The following is a 17,558-nucleotide window of genomic DNA, read 5'->3' on the forward strand; positions in this document are numbered from 1 at the left end:
GGTACTGTATTACCCCTTTTGCTTCCTTTCATCCTTTCACTGTGACTTTGTGTAGTGGGATGAGGGAGGGTTTGGGAGGGGTACTATTGTACCACAGTAAGAAAAATACAATATTTACATTCTAATCCCCTATTTTCAATTGCCTTAACTTTTCTTTTGAGAAAAATATATTTTGTGAATTTACCCTCTGTGGATTTGAAGCCCAGCTGTTGATATCCTTATTAAGTTTCACTGAATCTGATCAGATGTGTATATATCGAGTTATCCATTTATGGGGAGGTTATCTCTCTGATTGGTGATGGGGGGGACCCTGGTTCAGAATGGTTTAATAAAATTTTTAACTTGTCAAGTTGAATGATGCTCTTTGAGTCATTTAAAAGGACCCTTGCTATTTTCTACATTGGTCTGAGTCCTAAAAATTACTATCAAGTTACCAGCAGTGGCTTCTTGCCTTGTTGATCTGTGTGAGCAGATGCTGGAGTGTAAAAATCCCAGGTTTCATAGACTGGAGTTGATTGTGTGGTCATTCTCATGTTTTATTAAGTGTAAGTTTATAGGGGTTATTTTCCAAATGCAAAAAACCAAAAACATATTAAGATAGAGTTGACTGAGCAAATGTGATTTGTGTTTTAAATGGGAAAAGTAAATTTGAAAGGATCCACTTATTTGAATTATACAGACAAGAACACCCACCTAGAAATAAAATATCATGTGTATTTACTGCATAAACTGACTTGATAGGATGTATCACTCCCAACTAACCTCTTAGTGTCTTAGAAGACAGCACAGTGAAGGCCTAAATAAAAACGAATCTGCTCTGCTCAGCTGTGTTTAACTCTTGCAACCCCATGGACTGTAGCTCACTAGTCTCCTCTGTCCATGGGATTTCCCAGGCAAGAATGCTGGAGTGGGTCACCATTTCCTCTTCCAGGGAATCTTCCCCACCCAGGGATCAAAGCCACATCTCCTGTTTCTCCTGCATTAGCAGGCAGCTTCTTTACCAGTGATCTACCTGGGAAGCCCCACATTTTGTTTATTCTTAAAGTTTGGGATAATGTGCAAGGATGATAGTTATTTCTGAGGGAGAGAAAAAGTTCGAATTTTTGTTTGGATGATTGATATATCTTATCTCTCAATAATAATTACCGTAAGTAAATCCCACAACACAAATGAAGATATTAGGTTTTTAAAAGATTTTATACTTTTCTTCATACTTTAAAAGGGGTGATTTCTACTTTGCCTACTTTTGATTTTTATTCACAGTCTTTTCAGTATTTTGATTAAAGAAGCAGTAGAATCCAAGAGTAGTATTGATTTGAAGTTCAAATGCAGTTTATTTAGGCAAGAGGACATTTCTGCATGTATCAAAATTCCCAACATTAATTTGCATACTTAATTGTCAATTTCTCATTTTGTGTTGATTTACTTAAAAAGGAGATAATGAACCAGAGACAGTTTCTATAACAGTGAGTTGTGTTAAAATACAGAATTTCTATAGGATGATGCTGTGCAAAACGGTTGTGAGGAGAAGCACCTCTAGTGTTAATTCATTAAGATAGTTCCTTTCTTCTACACCTCCTTTGATGCAGCCTGAAACCTCAATCTGTTCTTTCCAGTTGATTAGTCCAGTTCTGCCTAGTGCCTTCACCACCTGGAAACCAATTACTGCAGTTCCCCGGAGTCAGAAAGGAGTTAATACACCTCTCTCTGTGCTGAACCAAGAGAGGGCTTGGGGCTCTTGGGATGTGAGTCCTTTCTCACATCCTTCATTGTCTAATTTAATGAAATTTTAAGAATAGATGGACCTCTGTAGAGTAAGTCCTTTTATCTTATAAAAATAAACCTTTTCTCTGTACCAAATGTATGTGAACATTGTAAATGTATCTTGAAACATGCTACTGCAGAGCGCTTGCTTGTGTCATGTATTATAGAGTTAATTTGAATGCAAATCTAACCCCCAGTTTCAAAGGAAACCCCTCAGACTTATTAGCTAATCCCACATCTTTTGCGTACAGTTCTTTATTCTTATCCCTATATCTAGAAATAACATTTAAAATTTGTTTTGATCAATAAATACTAAGCTAACCTTGACTTCATGCATTCAATCACCATTTTTATAGTCCTATATTCAAAGTACTCAAAGCGTTGGAGAATTCACAAATATATTTTTTTTATCTGAAGTAGAAAAGAAAAAGCCTACCATCTGTCAAGATTATGGGAATGCAATTAACTCTAGTACAGAGCAATCTGGGTAGCAGATAAGTAGGAGCGACTCTAGGGACAATTAGTGCAGTGGAGTGGAAGAAGCACTAGATGCCACTCATAGTCTACATTCTGAACTGAAGCTGGCTTAGCTCATTTTTCTAATTTGCCAAATGAGAATGCAGTAGTAAAGTATCTCTATAGTCCTGACCAGTGTTAGAATTCTGATTTTTGAATTCAAAAGAGGAAACATCTCTATATTGGAGGCTAAACTGAGTGGAAGTGAGGCTTCATGACAAAAGTGCTGCTTGAAATACAGCTAGTGAGCAGAAAAGTGTTTCAGAAGGGGAGGAATTGAACAAGGAAATTCAAAGAGTGTGCCAATTCTCTGGTAATGTTATTAGCGTATGGTGACTACATTAGTTGGATTGGCGTGAAGGCTAGGTGGCTAGTGAAGTTAAAACTAGACATGTAGATTGAGGAGTGATTTGAACATCGAGGTAAGGCAAATACTTGATAATCAGTGGAAAGTCATTGAATAACTTTAAATGAGAGTTGAAGAAAATTAGTTCATCTTACATGAATTAAAATAGAGACAATTGGAAGACAATGGTACAAGTTGGTAGTAATAGATGTCAGAACTAGATGGCGATCATGAAGATGGAGAAGTGATAAAGGTGAGAAAGATTTTGAAGAAAAATGTGAGACCTGCAGATGGATATGAAAATAATTCAAGAAATAGGTATAGGTAATCTGTGTTCTGCTCATGGCCTAAACTGGGTGTTGTAGGTTTTAAAATAAAAGCTTATTTTAATGTGTGCTCTGTGTATACACAGTAGAAACAGCTGTTTAATATGGATGTTAGGCAAAATATTTGGAAAAGGAGGGAAATAATAACTTGATTTCAGCTTTCAAATCTTGAATCCAAAGAAATCTAAGTGTATCCACACATTTAAAGTGAAGTATAAAATAAAGACTTATTCATTCATTTAATACAGATGGCCACATGAGATAAGGTGAGGGGCCATGGGTCAACTTGGTAGGCTTGCATAGCTCACATCATCTGGATCTGCCTAGATAACTCAGCTGACTTCATTGTTTCATTCTCATTCCCCTCTTTGTCATTAATGGTTTTTACTTCCTTTGGCCCACTTATCACACTGTATTGTAATTCCAGAAGGCCTAGAGTTCTTGATAGACTTTAAACACAGCTCAGAAGCATAAGGAATTGCCTCATCTATTCTTGTTTTCAGATAGTCAAAAAATGTGTTCTAAAAACACATTGGTATCAAATGGCAGGTAGAAGATGCCTGTTGTTTCTTTTAGATCAGGTTGACAAGAATGATAGAACTACACAGGTAGAATTCAATTTAGCTGTGAATGTTCAAGTCTGAGGCATCATCTGCTACTTAAGAACATATTAGGGCCTGTCTTTCTCTCTTAGCTATTCATGTGTATCTCCAAAGGGAACTATAGAGAAGGAAGCAAAGACAGTCATCCCTACAGTGTTGCTAAATAATAAAACACAGATTTTTAACTCGCAGTCCAGGAATAAAGATTAAAAGGGCAAAAATGCTTCCATTAAAAAAAATAAAGGTAGATAATTATTTAGCACAGAACTTGATGTAATCACATCAGATTTGGGCACTATCACCCCAAATATGGCATCTCTCCTTTTCTTATTTTCCTAAGAAACTGATTTCTACTATGTTTCATTTAAAATAAGTTTATCAAATTAAACTCAGTAAATGAAACAACTGATATGACTGGAGCTTGAAATAAGCTATGTGATGATCTAATGAAATACATGATGCTAAATTGTCTTGCTTCTTATGCAAAAATTATTATTAGTCATAGTGATGCATGAATAATTAAGGACAAAATTATTTAGGTATTTAATAATATTTTTATATTTATACACCTGAATTTTTTTAGTTTATTAAAATATATCAGTCAATCAAATCAACTCTTGCCCCAATATTTTAGTTTCATTCTTTAATATATTGCTTTGTTTAATGAGTTAATCTTCTCTGGTAGGATTTCTTACTTCTCTTTTTCTAATAAACAAATTTTATGGCTTCATCTGGCAGCAAATTCCTCTGATTTTGTTTTCCCTTTAACCTTTTAGTACTTTCTCCTCTCTTTTAAAAAACTTTTTATCTTTGTTATATTATCTATATTCATTTCTCTAAATGTATGCTTATGAAAGAATATATTTCATTTTAAGACTTTTTTGTTTTGCTTTTAAATATCTTAGAATAGTCTTGATATTTAAAAAAATAGAATCACTAAAGGTTACTAGGGGGATAATGTTTTTTCTTTTAACCAACAAGAATTCTGACTTTTCTTTTTTTCCATTTGTGTATTAGGTGGTTGTGAATGCCCTTTTAGGAGCAATTCCATCCATCATGAATGTGCTTCTGGTTTGTCTTATATTCTGGCTAATTTTCAGCATCATGGGCGTAAATTTGTTTGCTGGCAAATTCTACCACTGTGTTAACACCACAACTGGTGACATGTTTGAAATCAGCGAAGTGAATAATCATTCTGATTGCCTAATACTAATAGAAAGAAATGAGACTGCCCGATGGAAAAATGTGAAAGTAAACTTTGATAATGTAGGATTTGGGTATCTCTCTTTGCTTCAAGTTGTAAGTGAACACTCTTTTCTCTGAAATGTGTTTATTGTCTGGAATAATAACAAAGTGATGACATACAGCTGTTGTGTAGTACTAAGAAGAAAGTTTATATATCCTTTTTTCTAATTTTGATTTATTAGTACAAGTTTATGAGCCCAGATGGGTGTCAGTATATTTAAACACTGCAGACATAGTTGATAGTGGCCAGGTATTTCAGTTATTCTCCTATTATTCTCTCTTCCCATATGAACAAGTCGATGACTATATCAACAAATTTGCTAATATTGTTCCTATTGCAATTGGAAAGCTTGTTTCACTGATGGATCACCCCCTCCCCTCAAACACACACCCTAAACACACCTGATTGGATTGTAACAAATTGGTGAGAATTAATTGCTACTGAGTTCTGTCATTTGGATTGAAGATTGGGGAATGATATTTAGGCTTTAGGATTAGATCCTCATAGTGAAATGGAACCAAACCAGGTAGCACTCAGAAACAGAAATGAAACACAAGCAGCTGTTATCCCATCTCTAATGGCCTTCAGTACAATTTCAGAAGTCTTTTTTCCCCCTAAATATTAATGTTTTCACTACTGGGTCTCTAAGACTGAAATGTATAAATTCACAATGTATAACAACATAAAAGATGGTGGTCTCTTAAACATTTTCATTTGATGCAGCTTCTGACTGCATCTGCATCACAAAGCAGTGGATAAAAAGAGTCCAGAGTATTTGAAAAACATTGTAAAAATACTGTTCTATTTTGGCCACTGAAAACTCGTATTTAAAAAAAAAAAAAACTGCATAAATTTGTTCCTGTGGTTCCATAGTCCTTAGGGCAGAAATCTATTTTATTTCACCAGGGTTGTGTTCCCAACTGTTCAACCAGGAGATTAAGCAAGCAAACAAACCTGTACTGATCAAAATCCTCCTGCATCTCTTTCAGAGTACTGTGGTTCTTTTGCAAGTTCTTTCTGCCTTCTTGTTAGAAATTCTTACTTCTCTTGTAGATGTTTCTGACTTACTCTAAATGTTCATGGAATTAAAATAGAGATTTTTAATATTGGGACAAGTATGATTCCTTTGAATATTACAGTAGACACATGATGGTATTTCCCTGGGCACTTACCCTAACCCTTAACTAATAACCACACTTGTAAATATCACTAATGTATATTACTTCCTCCATAAAATTGAGAAAGAAAAATGGAAAATTTCAAGCAATCCCTTAAAATGCTAGGGTAAAGATGCTGCACAAAGCCAGTAAATAAATTCTGCTACCAAAGTACTGATTTACACTTGGCTATATATAGAATCATCTCTCTGTTGGTTGGCAATTCTTTGAAATGGTTCCTTGAATCACCTTTACTGCCTTTTTTACCTAGTGTGTAATGAACTTGTTTTGTCATTGACCTCAGCCATTGACACATTCAAAATTTCCCTCTTTGATAGACAAATAAGTTCTATTTTCTAGCTAAGAGTCTTTACTTTTTCTTCACTGCCATCACAAGCACCCATACTTGACTTTCTTCCCATGACATCTACCACTTCATAAGTGTTAGTGTTATAAAAACAAAGATGTGTTAAGATACAGATGCTAAAAGCTTTTTGCTAGACTTTCTGACTAGGAATAATCCTCTCAGGTCCATAGTGTTCAAAACTCATGTTCTAGAACAAGTATCAAGTTACTATAAATTATTCCACTTGGAATATCAAGTGTCTACTGTACTATCTTCACTTTTCTTACCCCAATTAATTCACTCTCATCAAAAAATTACAGAGGAGAAAGTGGAAGATAGGATTATTTCTGATGTTATGCTTCAAAATTCTTAAAATGTTAGCTGCAACTGAGTTTTTGGATACCTGTATGATCTTTAGAGTGTTACAATCAAGAGAAATCATAAGCTTTCAGTCACTTTGATCACCTTGTAGATAGATTTTAGTGGATGATCATCAGGCCTAAGACATAGTTGTTTTGCTACATAGTTTGTTTTGTTCATAACATTGCCAAATGTGTTGGCATTTGTAAGACTTTCTAAAAGTATTCCACCAAATCTTGATAGCACTTTAAACTGCATGATTCCATTAACTAAAGAACTGAAAAGTATTTGTCAGTTGGTTGTCAAGCAGGAGGATATATCAAAGGACCGTTCTATTCATTATATGGTCTAGAAATGGAGACTTACTGAGATATTGTTGGTCCAAAATCCAAGTAAAATTTGTTTTGGGATGTCTTGTTAAAACATTCCTTTTAAAGAAATGTATCAGTAAGGATATTTATTAAATATTGGGTCTGAATTACTTTTACCCCAAAATAAAACATGCATGTTCTTTTTAATAGGCCACATTTAAGGGATGGATGGATATAATGTATGCAGCAGTTGATTCCAGAAATGTAAGTATTCGTATTCTTTACATTTTAAGTCTTTTCACAATATTGATTAGATGTTAAAAATAATTTAACAGAGCATAGCAGATAAATGGAATGATTTTACAATGATTTTTTAAAAAGAAAAAGTATGATTCAATACTCAAGTATAGCAGTAGCATGCATGCACATAGCAGTATTTATCAGAAATCTTACTAAGATATATCAAAACAGAATGCAACTAAAGTAACACAGTCATGTATTTAACAACTAACAAATATCCTTCTATTGACTATTTTTCTATTTTATTTCCTTTCAATCTATCAATTACATACTCATTAATAATTTTGGCATGATAAAACAAATGTGAAGAAATATATGATTGTCATCTGTAGTTTTCCCTCCATGTTGGACAAGTTAAGGATGTTGTGTAGGCAGTGTAAGATTTCTGTAACAGTCACTTTGAAATCCACTCCTTTCTGTGATGATACACTGTGCTCCGTCACTTCAGTCGTGTCTGACTCTGTGACTCTATGGACGTAGCCACCAGGCTCCTCTGTCCATGGGATTCTCCAGGCAAGAATACTGGAGTGGTTGCCCTTCTCTTCTCCAGGGGATCTTCCTGGCCCAGGAAATGAACCTGTGTCTCCATGTTCTAGGCGGATTCTTTACCACTGAGCCATCTGGGAAGGGCCCTTCATACGATTCATAAATTTACTGGAGCCTTTACAGATACTGTAATCATTTCTGTGATCAACAGTTTCCTTCAAGTTTCTATCACCTAAGACCTACTTTTTAAAATTTCTCCTACTACAGCCTTTTTTAGACTTCAAGAAGAGAATTAAAATCCATGCTCATTCCAAATCTGCTCTTCAAATTTTGTACAATTTAGTATTTTCTCTCTCTTTCCATTCTTAAGTCCCATCTATTTAGTCTATAATCTTGATGGATAACCTTTGCCCCTGTAATCTTGAAACTGACCTAAGAAGCTCCCTTTTATCTTTCTTGATGTACATTTTCCATAAATGACTCTAGTTTTGTGTTGAGTACCTTCCTGATATCCTCCAGAGGTATTTTACTTTGTTATTATTTTGTTTTGTGTGTTTGGTTGGTTTTTAACTCTAATATCTTTAGGAGGACATGAATATATTAGGGTACTGCCTTATAGTGACTCCTTTATGTCTTTATTACATGCTAAGTAAAAGCTCAAATGCTTATTTCTCATGAGTACACTCTAGAGATTAAATTACTAGTTGAGCATTTAGCAGATGGCATGTCCAGTTGGATGCTAAGTCCCCTTCAGTTGGATCTGACTCTTCGCAATCCTATGGACTATAGCCCACCAGGCTCCTCTATCCATGGGATTTTCCAGGCAAGAATACTGGAGTGGGTTGCCATGCTCTCCTCCAGGGGATCTTCCCAACCCAGGGATCGAACCCAGGTCTTTAACATCTCCTGCATTGGCAGGCAGGTTCATTACCACTAGCTCCAGTTAATGTCTACTTAATCTGAAAAATTCAGTGACTGTTACACTCTTATAGGCAGGGTCAAACATCTAAATAAATAAATAACTCAATTCTTGTTTGCTAAATAAATTCACACATCAGGAATGATTATTTCTGAATATAGTCTACACATATTTACTGATGTAAAATGTTTTCACTAGTAATTTTTAAATTATCAAAATGCAGTATGTTAAAAATTGTCAGTATTTGGACAGTATACTACTGTCCAAATGGCAAGATATTGGTTGTATTTGTAGTTAGAAAAAAAATAATTTCTAAATCATTGTATGATATTTTTTACATAACACCTCGTTTTTCACCTAAAAAATTATCTTAAAGGCTAATTTCAGAGATTATTTTTAGAAGTAGCTGATTTAGAGGAAATAAAAGTACTGCTTAAGTATTACTAAAAATTTTCTTATCTGTTCTCATGAAAAAGCAACAATGACTTCCAGCATCAAAGGTATTATAATGTCTTAAAAAATATTCTCCTTTGGTAGGTGGAACTCCAGCCTAAGTATGAGGAAAGTCTATACATGTATCTTTACTTTGTTATTTTCATCATCTTTGGGTCCTTCTTCACCTTGAACCTGTTTATTGGTGTCATCATAGATAATTTCAACCAGCAAAAAAAGAAGATAAGTATTTCTAATATTTTCTATCCCACCAAGATAATAAATCATTTGGAGGGCTTTCAATACCAAATGAGTACTTTAACTCAGAAACCAAATGGGATTATATATTACAATCTATTTTTTGCATGCTTCCTCTCTGCCATTCACTGCCCATGTCTTTGCCAAGAGTGACTGTGTTCCATATTTCTGTGCATAGGCTCACAAAATCTCTTTAAATTAAAAAAAAAAAAATAAAAACACCTCAGGGACCACATTTTCTCTTTTGAAAAAATAAAATAAAAAAGAACTGGAAGAGAACCCAGACATATACCTCTTTCCCAGACTCAGCTTATTGTTTTATCCCTATGATATCTCCCCTTAAAATATATTGTCCAACAAAAACCTTCAGAATGCAACAAATTATACATAAGATGTAAGCTTCTTCTGGTGCTTCTTTTCACACTTTAAAATTCTTTATTGGCTCCTTTTACATATTCCCACTTCCTTCTCCCTGATATTAATTATAAGCTATCAGTTCTAGCTTTGAATTGAATGTTCTTTATTAATTAGTATCATTTATAAAGCCCACTTATTATCCTAATTATATATGTACATTATCATAAAATAGAAAGTAAAGAAATATCTTTACTCAGGAATAATCAATATTCACATTTTATGTTTTTCTGTATAAACTTTTTCTACACACATTCATATTACTGAAATTACTTTATCTATAAATTATTTTTGACTTAACATATATATTTCCCTTTTTAATCCTTCATATATACATTATCATAATTTACTCAACCATTTCCAAGTAGACTGATGATATAGGTTATTTTTAACCTTTAAGGATTAAATAGTTCCTGGGCAAAACTCTTTGTGCCAAAAATACTGGAACCTTTAATGATTTAAGATAAATTCCCAGAGTAAAGTGTTTTGCTTTCCTACTCATACTACCAATAACAGCATATGGCTGTGCTCAGGTCACCACTGATTCACTAGCATCAAACATTCTCTCTGTTTTTTGATACTTGATAGTTGATATGTGAAAATTGTATTTAATTTTCATTTTCATGTCTTTCACTATTAGTAGGTTTGAATATGTTTTCAAGGGCTTTTTTTTGCCATTTATATTTCTTCCTTCATGTACTGATCCTTCATCTCATTTGTTCAGTCTGTTTTCCTATTATATAATTGCTTTCATTGTATGAGGCTCTTTCACTATAGAACATGTCCTCCTTTGTTATTACTAATGTTACTCTGTCATCATTATCAAGCTATTTCATTTCACTTATTAGCCTGAATTCAAATTGTCTGTAACTACTGGCCTGTCACATACCTGCCATACTTATGACTGTGACTTTTCTCCTAACTCTTCTACCAACTTCCCCAGTTTCTTTTCTAGCCTTTTGCTCCAATTCTTGGCAGAGTGACAGTGGCTTTTTATGAGTAACTCTAAACCATCACACAATATACCTACTTTAACTCTTTGCTACATATGAATGAGAAAATCATTGTCTGAAAATTCTGAAAGACAGTGTGTCTAATGTGAGGAACCAAGCAAGTATTTAGTGACTCAGTGAACCAAATAGTACTACTTCCTGAGTTTTCAGTCTTGGGTAAAATACTTAACCTCTCAGTTTGTGGGGTTGTTTTCCTCCATAAAATAATAATAAAAATCATAAAGTCAATTTTGGATGATTGAAATAAATAAGATTATAGTATCTAAAACTAGTTTTAATTTTTCAATGTAAAATCCTAGGCAAATAATGTTAATTGGTTGAATTTTGTGTTTCCTTTTTTTAATGATCCCTTTTCTATGTTTGGAAGAGTTGATTCATTGGAAAAGACCATGATGCTGGGAGGGATTGGGGGCAGGAGGAGAAGGGGATGACAGAGGATGAGATGGCTGGATGGCATCACTGACTCGATGGGCATGAGTTTGAGTAAATTCCAGGAGTTGGTGATGGACAGGGAGGCCTGGCATGCTGCGATTCATGGGGTCACGAAGAGTCGGACATGACTGAGCAACTGAACTGAACTGAATTGAACTTTCTAAGTTTAACATCAAAAGAAGGACGGTACACAGTTTTAACCAGTTTTTATTTTTCTTTTCTATACTTTGGAGGTCAAGACATCTTTATGACAGAAGAACAGAAGAAATACTATAATGCAATGAAAAAATTAGGATCAAAAAAGCCACAAAAGCCTATACCTCGACCAGGAGTAAGAAATACCAAATGATATGGGGGAAAATGTACAAAAACAAAAATTTGCCTGGTTTTTCTCACAGAAGAGATAGCAGCTAACATTTCTAGCAGCAAAGATTTCTTCCACTTTTAGAGCATCATTAATTCATACATTTTATGGTAATGGTAAAATAATTTTTTACAGGAAGAAGCCAAAAGGAAAAAGAGGAAACAGAAAATGTACCTTTATTGCCAAGTCAATCAGAGTAATACATCTAGAATTGAAATGAAAAGGCAAAAGACGTATAGGCAGTGTTATGTGAACAATAAATTTGATCATGTAACTCAAGAGTAGTTGCTGAGCAGTGCATATAGAGGAATAAATCATTGATAGGGTTCAGAAACAGTTTCCTGATAGGTAAACAAGTTGATAAACTGTTAAGTGAAATAATACCTTACTTCCATTTTGTTTTTCATTAGAGGTACCAAATATTTTGGAGATGAAAAGACTTCTAGTATCTAATATTCATATATATGGCTATAAAGTTAGAAATTATTAATATCTACAGAAATCAGAGCCAATAAGTACAATTCATGATAATAAGTAACAGGTGTCATGTTTCTATGACAACCAATAAAACAACTGCTGTGAAATAGAGAGCCTTATCCCACAATGTATTGATTTTTATGATGATGACATGTGAGGTTAAAGCAACTCCTGGGGTGTACTGGGGAATAAAATGTTAATGAACATTCATATTCATATTGTGCTAGCCCACACTTGCTTTCCTGAGAATGATGAAAAACATACGCTGTCCTCTGTGAAGGCTTAACACTGAAAATAGAAATGAGTCAAATATGTGTAGGAAAAATGTAAGACAGAAGGTATCCTCAAAGTTCCTCAGTAGCCTAGGGAAGTGGGTCAGACAATGAAAGTGAAGTGAAAGTGAAAGTCCCTCCGTCATGTCTGATTCTTTGCAACCCCATGGAGTCCATGGAATTCTCTAGGCAAGAATGCTGGAGTGGGTAGCCTTTCCCTTCTTCAGGGTATCTTCCTAACCCAGGGATCGACCCCAGGTATCGCACATTGCAGGTGGATTCTTTACCAGCTGAGCCACAAGGGAAGCCCAAGTGGGTCAGACAGTGGCCTGCAATGAATAACAGTGGCAAAATCACAGATCAGTGAAAAGCGCCATGAATTTTTGACATGAAAGCATAAGGAATGTCTTCCGGTTTGATTATCCCTGTGTAGACTCAGCATTCTGTGTGTGACAATATCAGCAAAGACTGTTGGTGGAAGAACGTCAATATTGCCACACAGGGACTTTAAATGCATAATGTTATAGCTGTGTCATGGAAATCCCAAGTTCCCTATAACAATTTTTTGAGAACAAGTCTAGTGGATTGTTAATAGATATTATATTTTGAAACTGCTGTATAGTCCAACTAATCATGGGAAATTCTGGTATAACAAAATTAAGCAGATTTCTTAACCTCTCATAATCTTAATACATTCTCATGCATTTTGGGCCTCTCAGAGTAGTATATAATAGTATGCAGTGTTTCTTATCAGAAGTCCCTTTTTGACAAGGGATTGTTATTCTGTGGAATATATTTTGGTAAATAGTAATTTGGATAACTAAATTTAAAAACTTAAATGTGATACAAACCATCTTTCACGAAATTCAGAGCCAGTGGTTCTTAGGTACAATCCTAGACAGTCACTACAGAAATTACTTATATAGAAGTTCATGTGTAGAGGGAAACTCCTCTGTCACTAAAAGCTTTTCTGTTTCTCTACAGAACAAATTCCAAGGAATGGTCTTTGACTTCGTCACCAGACAAGTGTTTGACATCAGCATCATGATTCTTATCTGTCTCAACATGGTCACCATGATGGTGGAAACCGACGACCAGAGTGACTATGTGACTAGCATTTTGTCACGCATCAACCTGGTGTTCATTGTGCTGTTCACTGGGGAGTGTGTGCTGAAGCTCATCTCCCTCCGCCATTACTATTTTACCATAGGCTGGAATATCTTTGATTTTGTGGTGGTCATTCTCTCCATAGTAGGTAAGAAGTATTTCAAGTCTTTTAGCTCAATGAAAGTAAAAGAGTGATCACATTTAATTCAGAAGTCATCTGATCACTCAGAGAAAACCACTGTGAAAATTCTGATGTTTTTCATTCAGATGTGTTTGTCTTTCTTAAAAAATTAAGCTCCTGCTATACATTGAGTATTGTATCCTGTTCAATTCATTTTAGACTAGGTATATTATCTGTCAATATAGTAAGGTCTCATTCATTTGAACTAGAAATGTGGTATTAAGATTGAAATGTCTTTGACATGTTGAGGTTGAATAGTCTATACAATATGTAAATGACTCTGTTGAAAAAAGGGCTAGAAGTTTAGTCTGATACTCAGGAGAGACAGTACATCAGAGACAGAGAGTCATTGGTATATAGATAAGAGTGGAAGCTGGTACTTATAAGGAAGAGTATAGAGTGAAAGAGAGTAAAGCTAAGAACAAAATGTCAGTGAAAATGGTAGGTTCTTTAATGCAGAGTATCAGAGATTTTCTAGGTTACCTTGAAATGTATAATAATAATGCATAAAAGAAGTGATTTGGCATGGAACATCATTTCATCAGTCATACACTTCAAAGCCTGGAATGTCAACAGGTCACGTGAGCAATAAACTCATCTAATTGAAGATACAACTCCAACCCCAATAAAGTGAAGAGGTCTGTGGCCTCGAGTATCCATTTATTTCCTAAAGCAGATGATATGATTGAGTAAATATTTTACCATCCAATATGGGGCACCTCTGTTGGGTAGATTTTTAGGCCATTCCCCGCTCTGAAGAAGTTGATCATTTATCCAACTTATATGTTGTATGTACCCTTTGATTCCCACAGTATTCTGTAGTGTAATTGGTTGTGGATAGGGTACTTAGTTGTATTCACCTCTCTTTCTTTCTCTGTCTCTCTTTCCCTCTCTCATACACACAAAACATGCTTATTTACTCTTCACAAAATGAGATAGTGTAATTCAAAGATACTTGGTTTCTTGAGCTCCTCTTCAGCTCATTCATTATTTCACTATTTTGAAGGTAAATGGAGAAAGAAGCTTTAAGTAAGAGGGCTGAGACACAGATGTAGGAAACCAGAAAAAGCATAAGCTTAAATCCTTTTAGAAATGCACCAGAGCATATAAATATATACATCTATATATGAATATTATAGTGGAAGCTTAGGAAAGCATCATGTTCACGGACAGATGAAAATAGCATTCAAAACTACAGACATGTTTATATGGGGAAGGACTGAATACAGGTTATATGATTTAGTGTTTCAGGAAATAACCATTGTGTTCACTGTATTTTTATAAATGTTTACATATACTGTCAGCTACTGCTCTTCAGACAGATGTGAATTTTTAACTTGTTTTTTAAGATCCTGTCTTTGGATTTTCTGTAAGCTAAAACTAGTCTATAAATACCCCTCAAAGATAAAATGTACTATAAAATCCTTATTGAATTGAATACTATCTTAGTCACCTTGGGGTTTCCCAGGTGGTGCAGTGGTAAAGAATCCTCCTGCCAATGCTGGGGATGCAAGAAATGTGGGTTTGATCCCTGGGTTGGGAAGACCCTGTAGAGGAGGAAATGGCAATCCACTCCAGTATTCTTGCCTGGAGAATCCCATAGACAGAGAAGCCTGGCATGTTACGGTCCATGGGATCGCAAAGAGCCGGACATGACTGAGTGACTAACACTTTCACTATACTTTTCAACTGATTTTTAGTACTCTGAAATTTACCTGTGAGCCTTATCAAAATTTGAGTATTAATTTAATGGATAACTTCTTCACTGGTTGGTACCCTCATCTTTGTCCATAGGTATGTTTCTGGCTGAGCTGATAGAGAAATATTTTGTGTCCCCTACCTTGTTCCGAGTGATCCGTCTTGCCAGGATTGGACGAATCCTGCGTCTGATCAAAGGGGCTAAGGGGATCCGCACGCTGCTCTTTGCTTTGATGATGTCCCTTCCTGCGTTGTTTAACATCGGCCTCCTGCTGTTCCTGGTCATGTTCATCTATGCCATCTTTGGAATGTCCAACTTCGCCTATGTTAAGAGGGAGGTTGGAATTGATGACATGTTTAACTTTGAGACCTTCGGCAACAGCATGATCTGCCTGTTCCAGATTACCACCTCTGCTGGCTGGGATGGATTGCTAGCACCTATCCTCAACAGTAAACCACCCGATTGTGACCCTAATAAAGTTAACCCTGGCAGCTCAGTTAAAGGAGACTGTGGGAACCCATCTGTTGGGATTTTCTTCTTCGTCAGTTACATCATCATATCCTTTCTGGTCGTGGTGAACATGTACATCGCTGTTATCCTGGAGAACTTCAGTGTTGCTACTGAAGAGAGCGCAGAGCCCCTGAGTGAGGACGACTTTGAGATGTTCTATGAGGTCTGGGAGAAGTTCGATCCTGACGCCACCCAGTTCATGGAATTTGAAAAGCTATCTCAGTTTGCGGCTGCCCTTGAACCACCGCTCAATTTGCCACAACCGAACAAACTCCAGCTCATTGCCATGGATTTGCCCATGGTAAGTGGTGATCGAATCCACTGTCTTGACATCTTATTTGCTTTTACGAAGCGGGTTCTGGGGGAGAGTGGAGAGATGGATGCCCTTCGAATACAGATGGAAGAGAGATTCATGGCCTCCAACCCCTCGAAGGTCTCCTATCAGCCAATAACTACGACTTTAAAGAGAAAACAAGAGGAAGTCTCTGCTGTTATTATTCAGCGTGCGTACAGGCGCCACCTTTTAAAGCGAACTGTAAAACAGGCATCTTTTACGTACAACAAAAATAAAATCAAAGCTGGGGCTAATCTTCTTGTAAAAGAAGACATGCTAATTGACAGAATAAATGAAAACTCAATTACAGAAAAAACCGATCTGACCATGTCCACAGCAGCTTGTCCACCCTCCTATGATCGGGTAACAAAACCAATTGTGGAAAAACACGAGCAAGAAGGCAAAGATGAAAAAGCCAAAGGCAAATAAACACAAATTAAAAATCACTGGGTGACAAATTGTTTACAGCCTGTGAAGGTGATGTATTTTTGTCAACAGGACTCCTTTAGGAGGTCAATGCCAAACTGACTGTTTTTACACAAATTTACTTAAGGTCAGTGCCTACAATCAGACGGTGACCCCTTGTTGGAAAACTGTGACTGTGTAAAAGGGGGATGACCTTGACGGGAGGTTACTGTTCTCACTACCAGCTGACACTGCTGAAGACATGAGGCAGAATGGCTACGTAGACTGTAGGGACCAGTTCAAAGGGGTGCAAACCTGTAATTCGGGGGTTGTTTAACACGAAAACACTGTAGTGTAGTAATTGTATCCACTCTTTGCATTTCGACTGCCACATTTGTCACGTTTTTACAAAATCTGTTAGTGGATTCATCTTTTTTTTAGTCCATATGTTGTTTATTATATGTGACTATTTTTGTAAATGGGGTTTCTGTTGGGAAATAGATTAAAGGACCTCTTTAACAGGTATGCCACTGGGGGTTATGGCAATCACATGGCCCTCCCATCTGCACAAGGACATGGTTTGCATGAGGGCATGCTACACATAGAGATCATGCATGAAAAAAGTCACAAGGAACACAATGAGTTCTTAAATTCCATCTGTGTTTCTGGGAGGGGTAATTAGGTGATAATTGGAGGTGCTTTGCTGATCTTGTTTTGTCAAATCCAACCCCTAGACCACGTATGTCATTTTAGGGGGATAGCCCATTAAATCTTAGCAGGTGCAAACTTCACTCAAATGTCAGGAATCTTAAGTGTTACATTTCTGTTTATTGTATTTAAAAAATACTGAATAATGAGTATTGCTTCTCCCTTAAAGACAGAATTGACCAAAAGAACCCTTTATAAATTTCTGCTTAATCCTACACTTTGTTTAGCCATCTTCAGCTCAGTAAGGTTGACAATGTATATGTTAATGAAATG

General features: G+C 35.8%; 1 protein-coding gene across 6 annotated transcripts in view; it reads left to right on the plus strand.

Annotated features, from left to right (window-relative positions):
* Positions 1–16,601, plus strand: part of SCN1A (sodium voltage-gated channel alpha subunit 1) — an 88,911-nt gene extending 72,310 nt beyond the window's left edge. For all 6 annotated transcript variants that reach the window (XM_061135682.1, XM_061135683.1, XM_061135686.1 and 3 more), the window contains exons 21-26: positions 4,572–4,853; positions 7,185–7,238; positions 9,217–9,354; positions 11,455–11,559; positions 13,326–13,596; positions 15,424–16,601. In XM_061135682.1, the coding sequence (XP_060991665.1) occupies positions 4,572–4,853; positions 7,185–7,238; positions 9,217–9,354; positions 11,455–11,559; positions 13,326–13,596; positions 15,424–16,601 (2,028 nt within the window). The remainder of the gene's footprint in view (positions 1–4,571; positions 4,854–7,184; positions 7,239–9,216; positions 9,355–11,454; positions 11,560–13,325; positions 13,597–15,423) is intronic.
* Positions 16,602–17,558: the final 957 nt, after the last annotated feature.

The sequence above is a fragment of the Dama dama genome, chromosome 33, assembly GCF_033118175.1.
Source record: "Dama dama isolate Ldn47 chromosome 33, ASM3311817v1, whole genome shotgun sequence".
Lineage (NCBI taxonomy): Eukaryota > Metazoa > Chordata > Mammalia > Artiodactyla > Cervidae > Dama > Dama dama.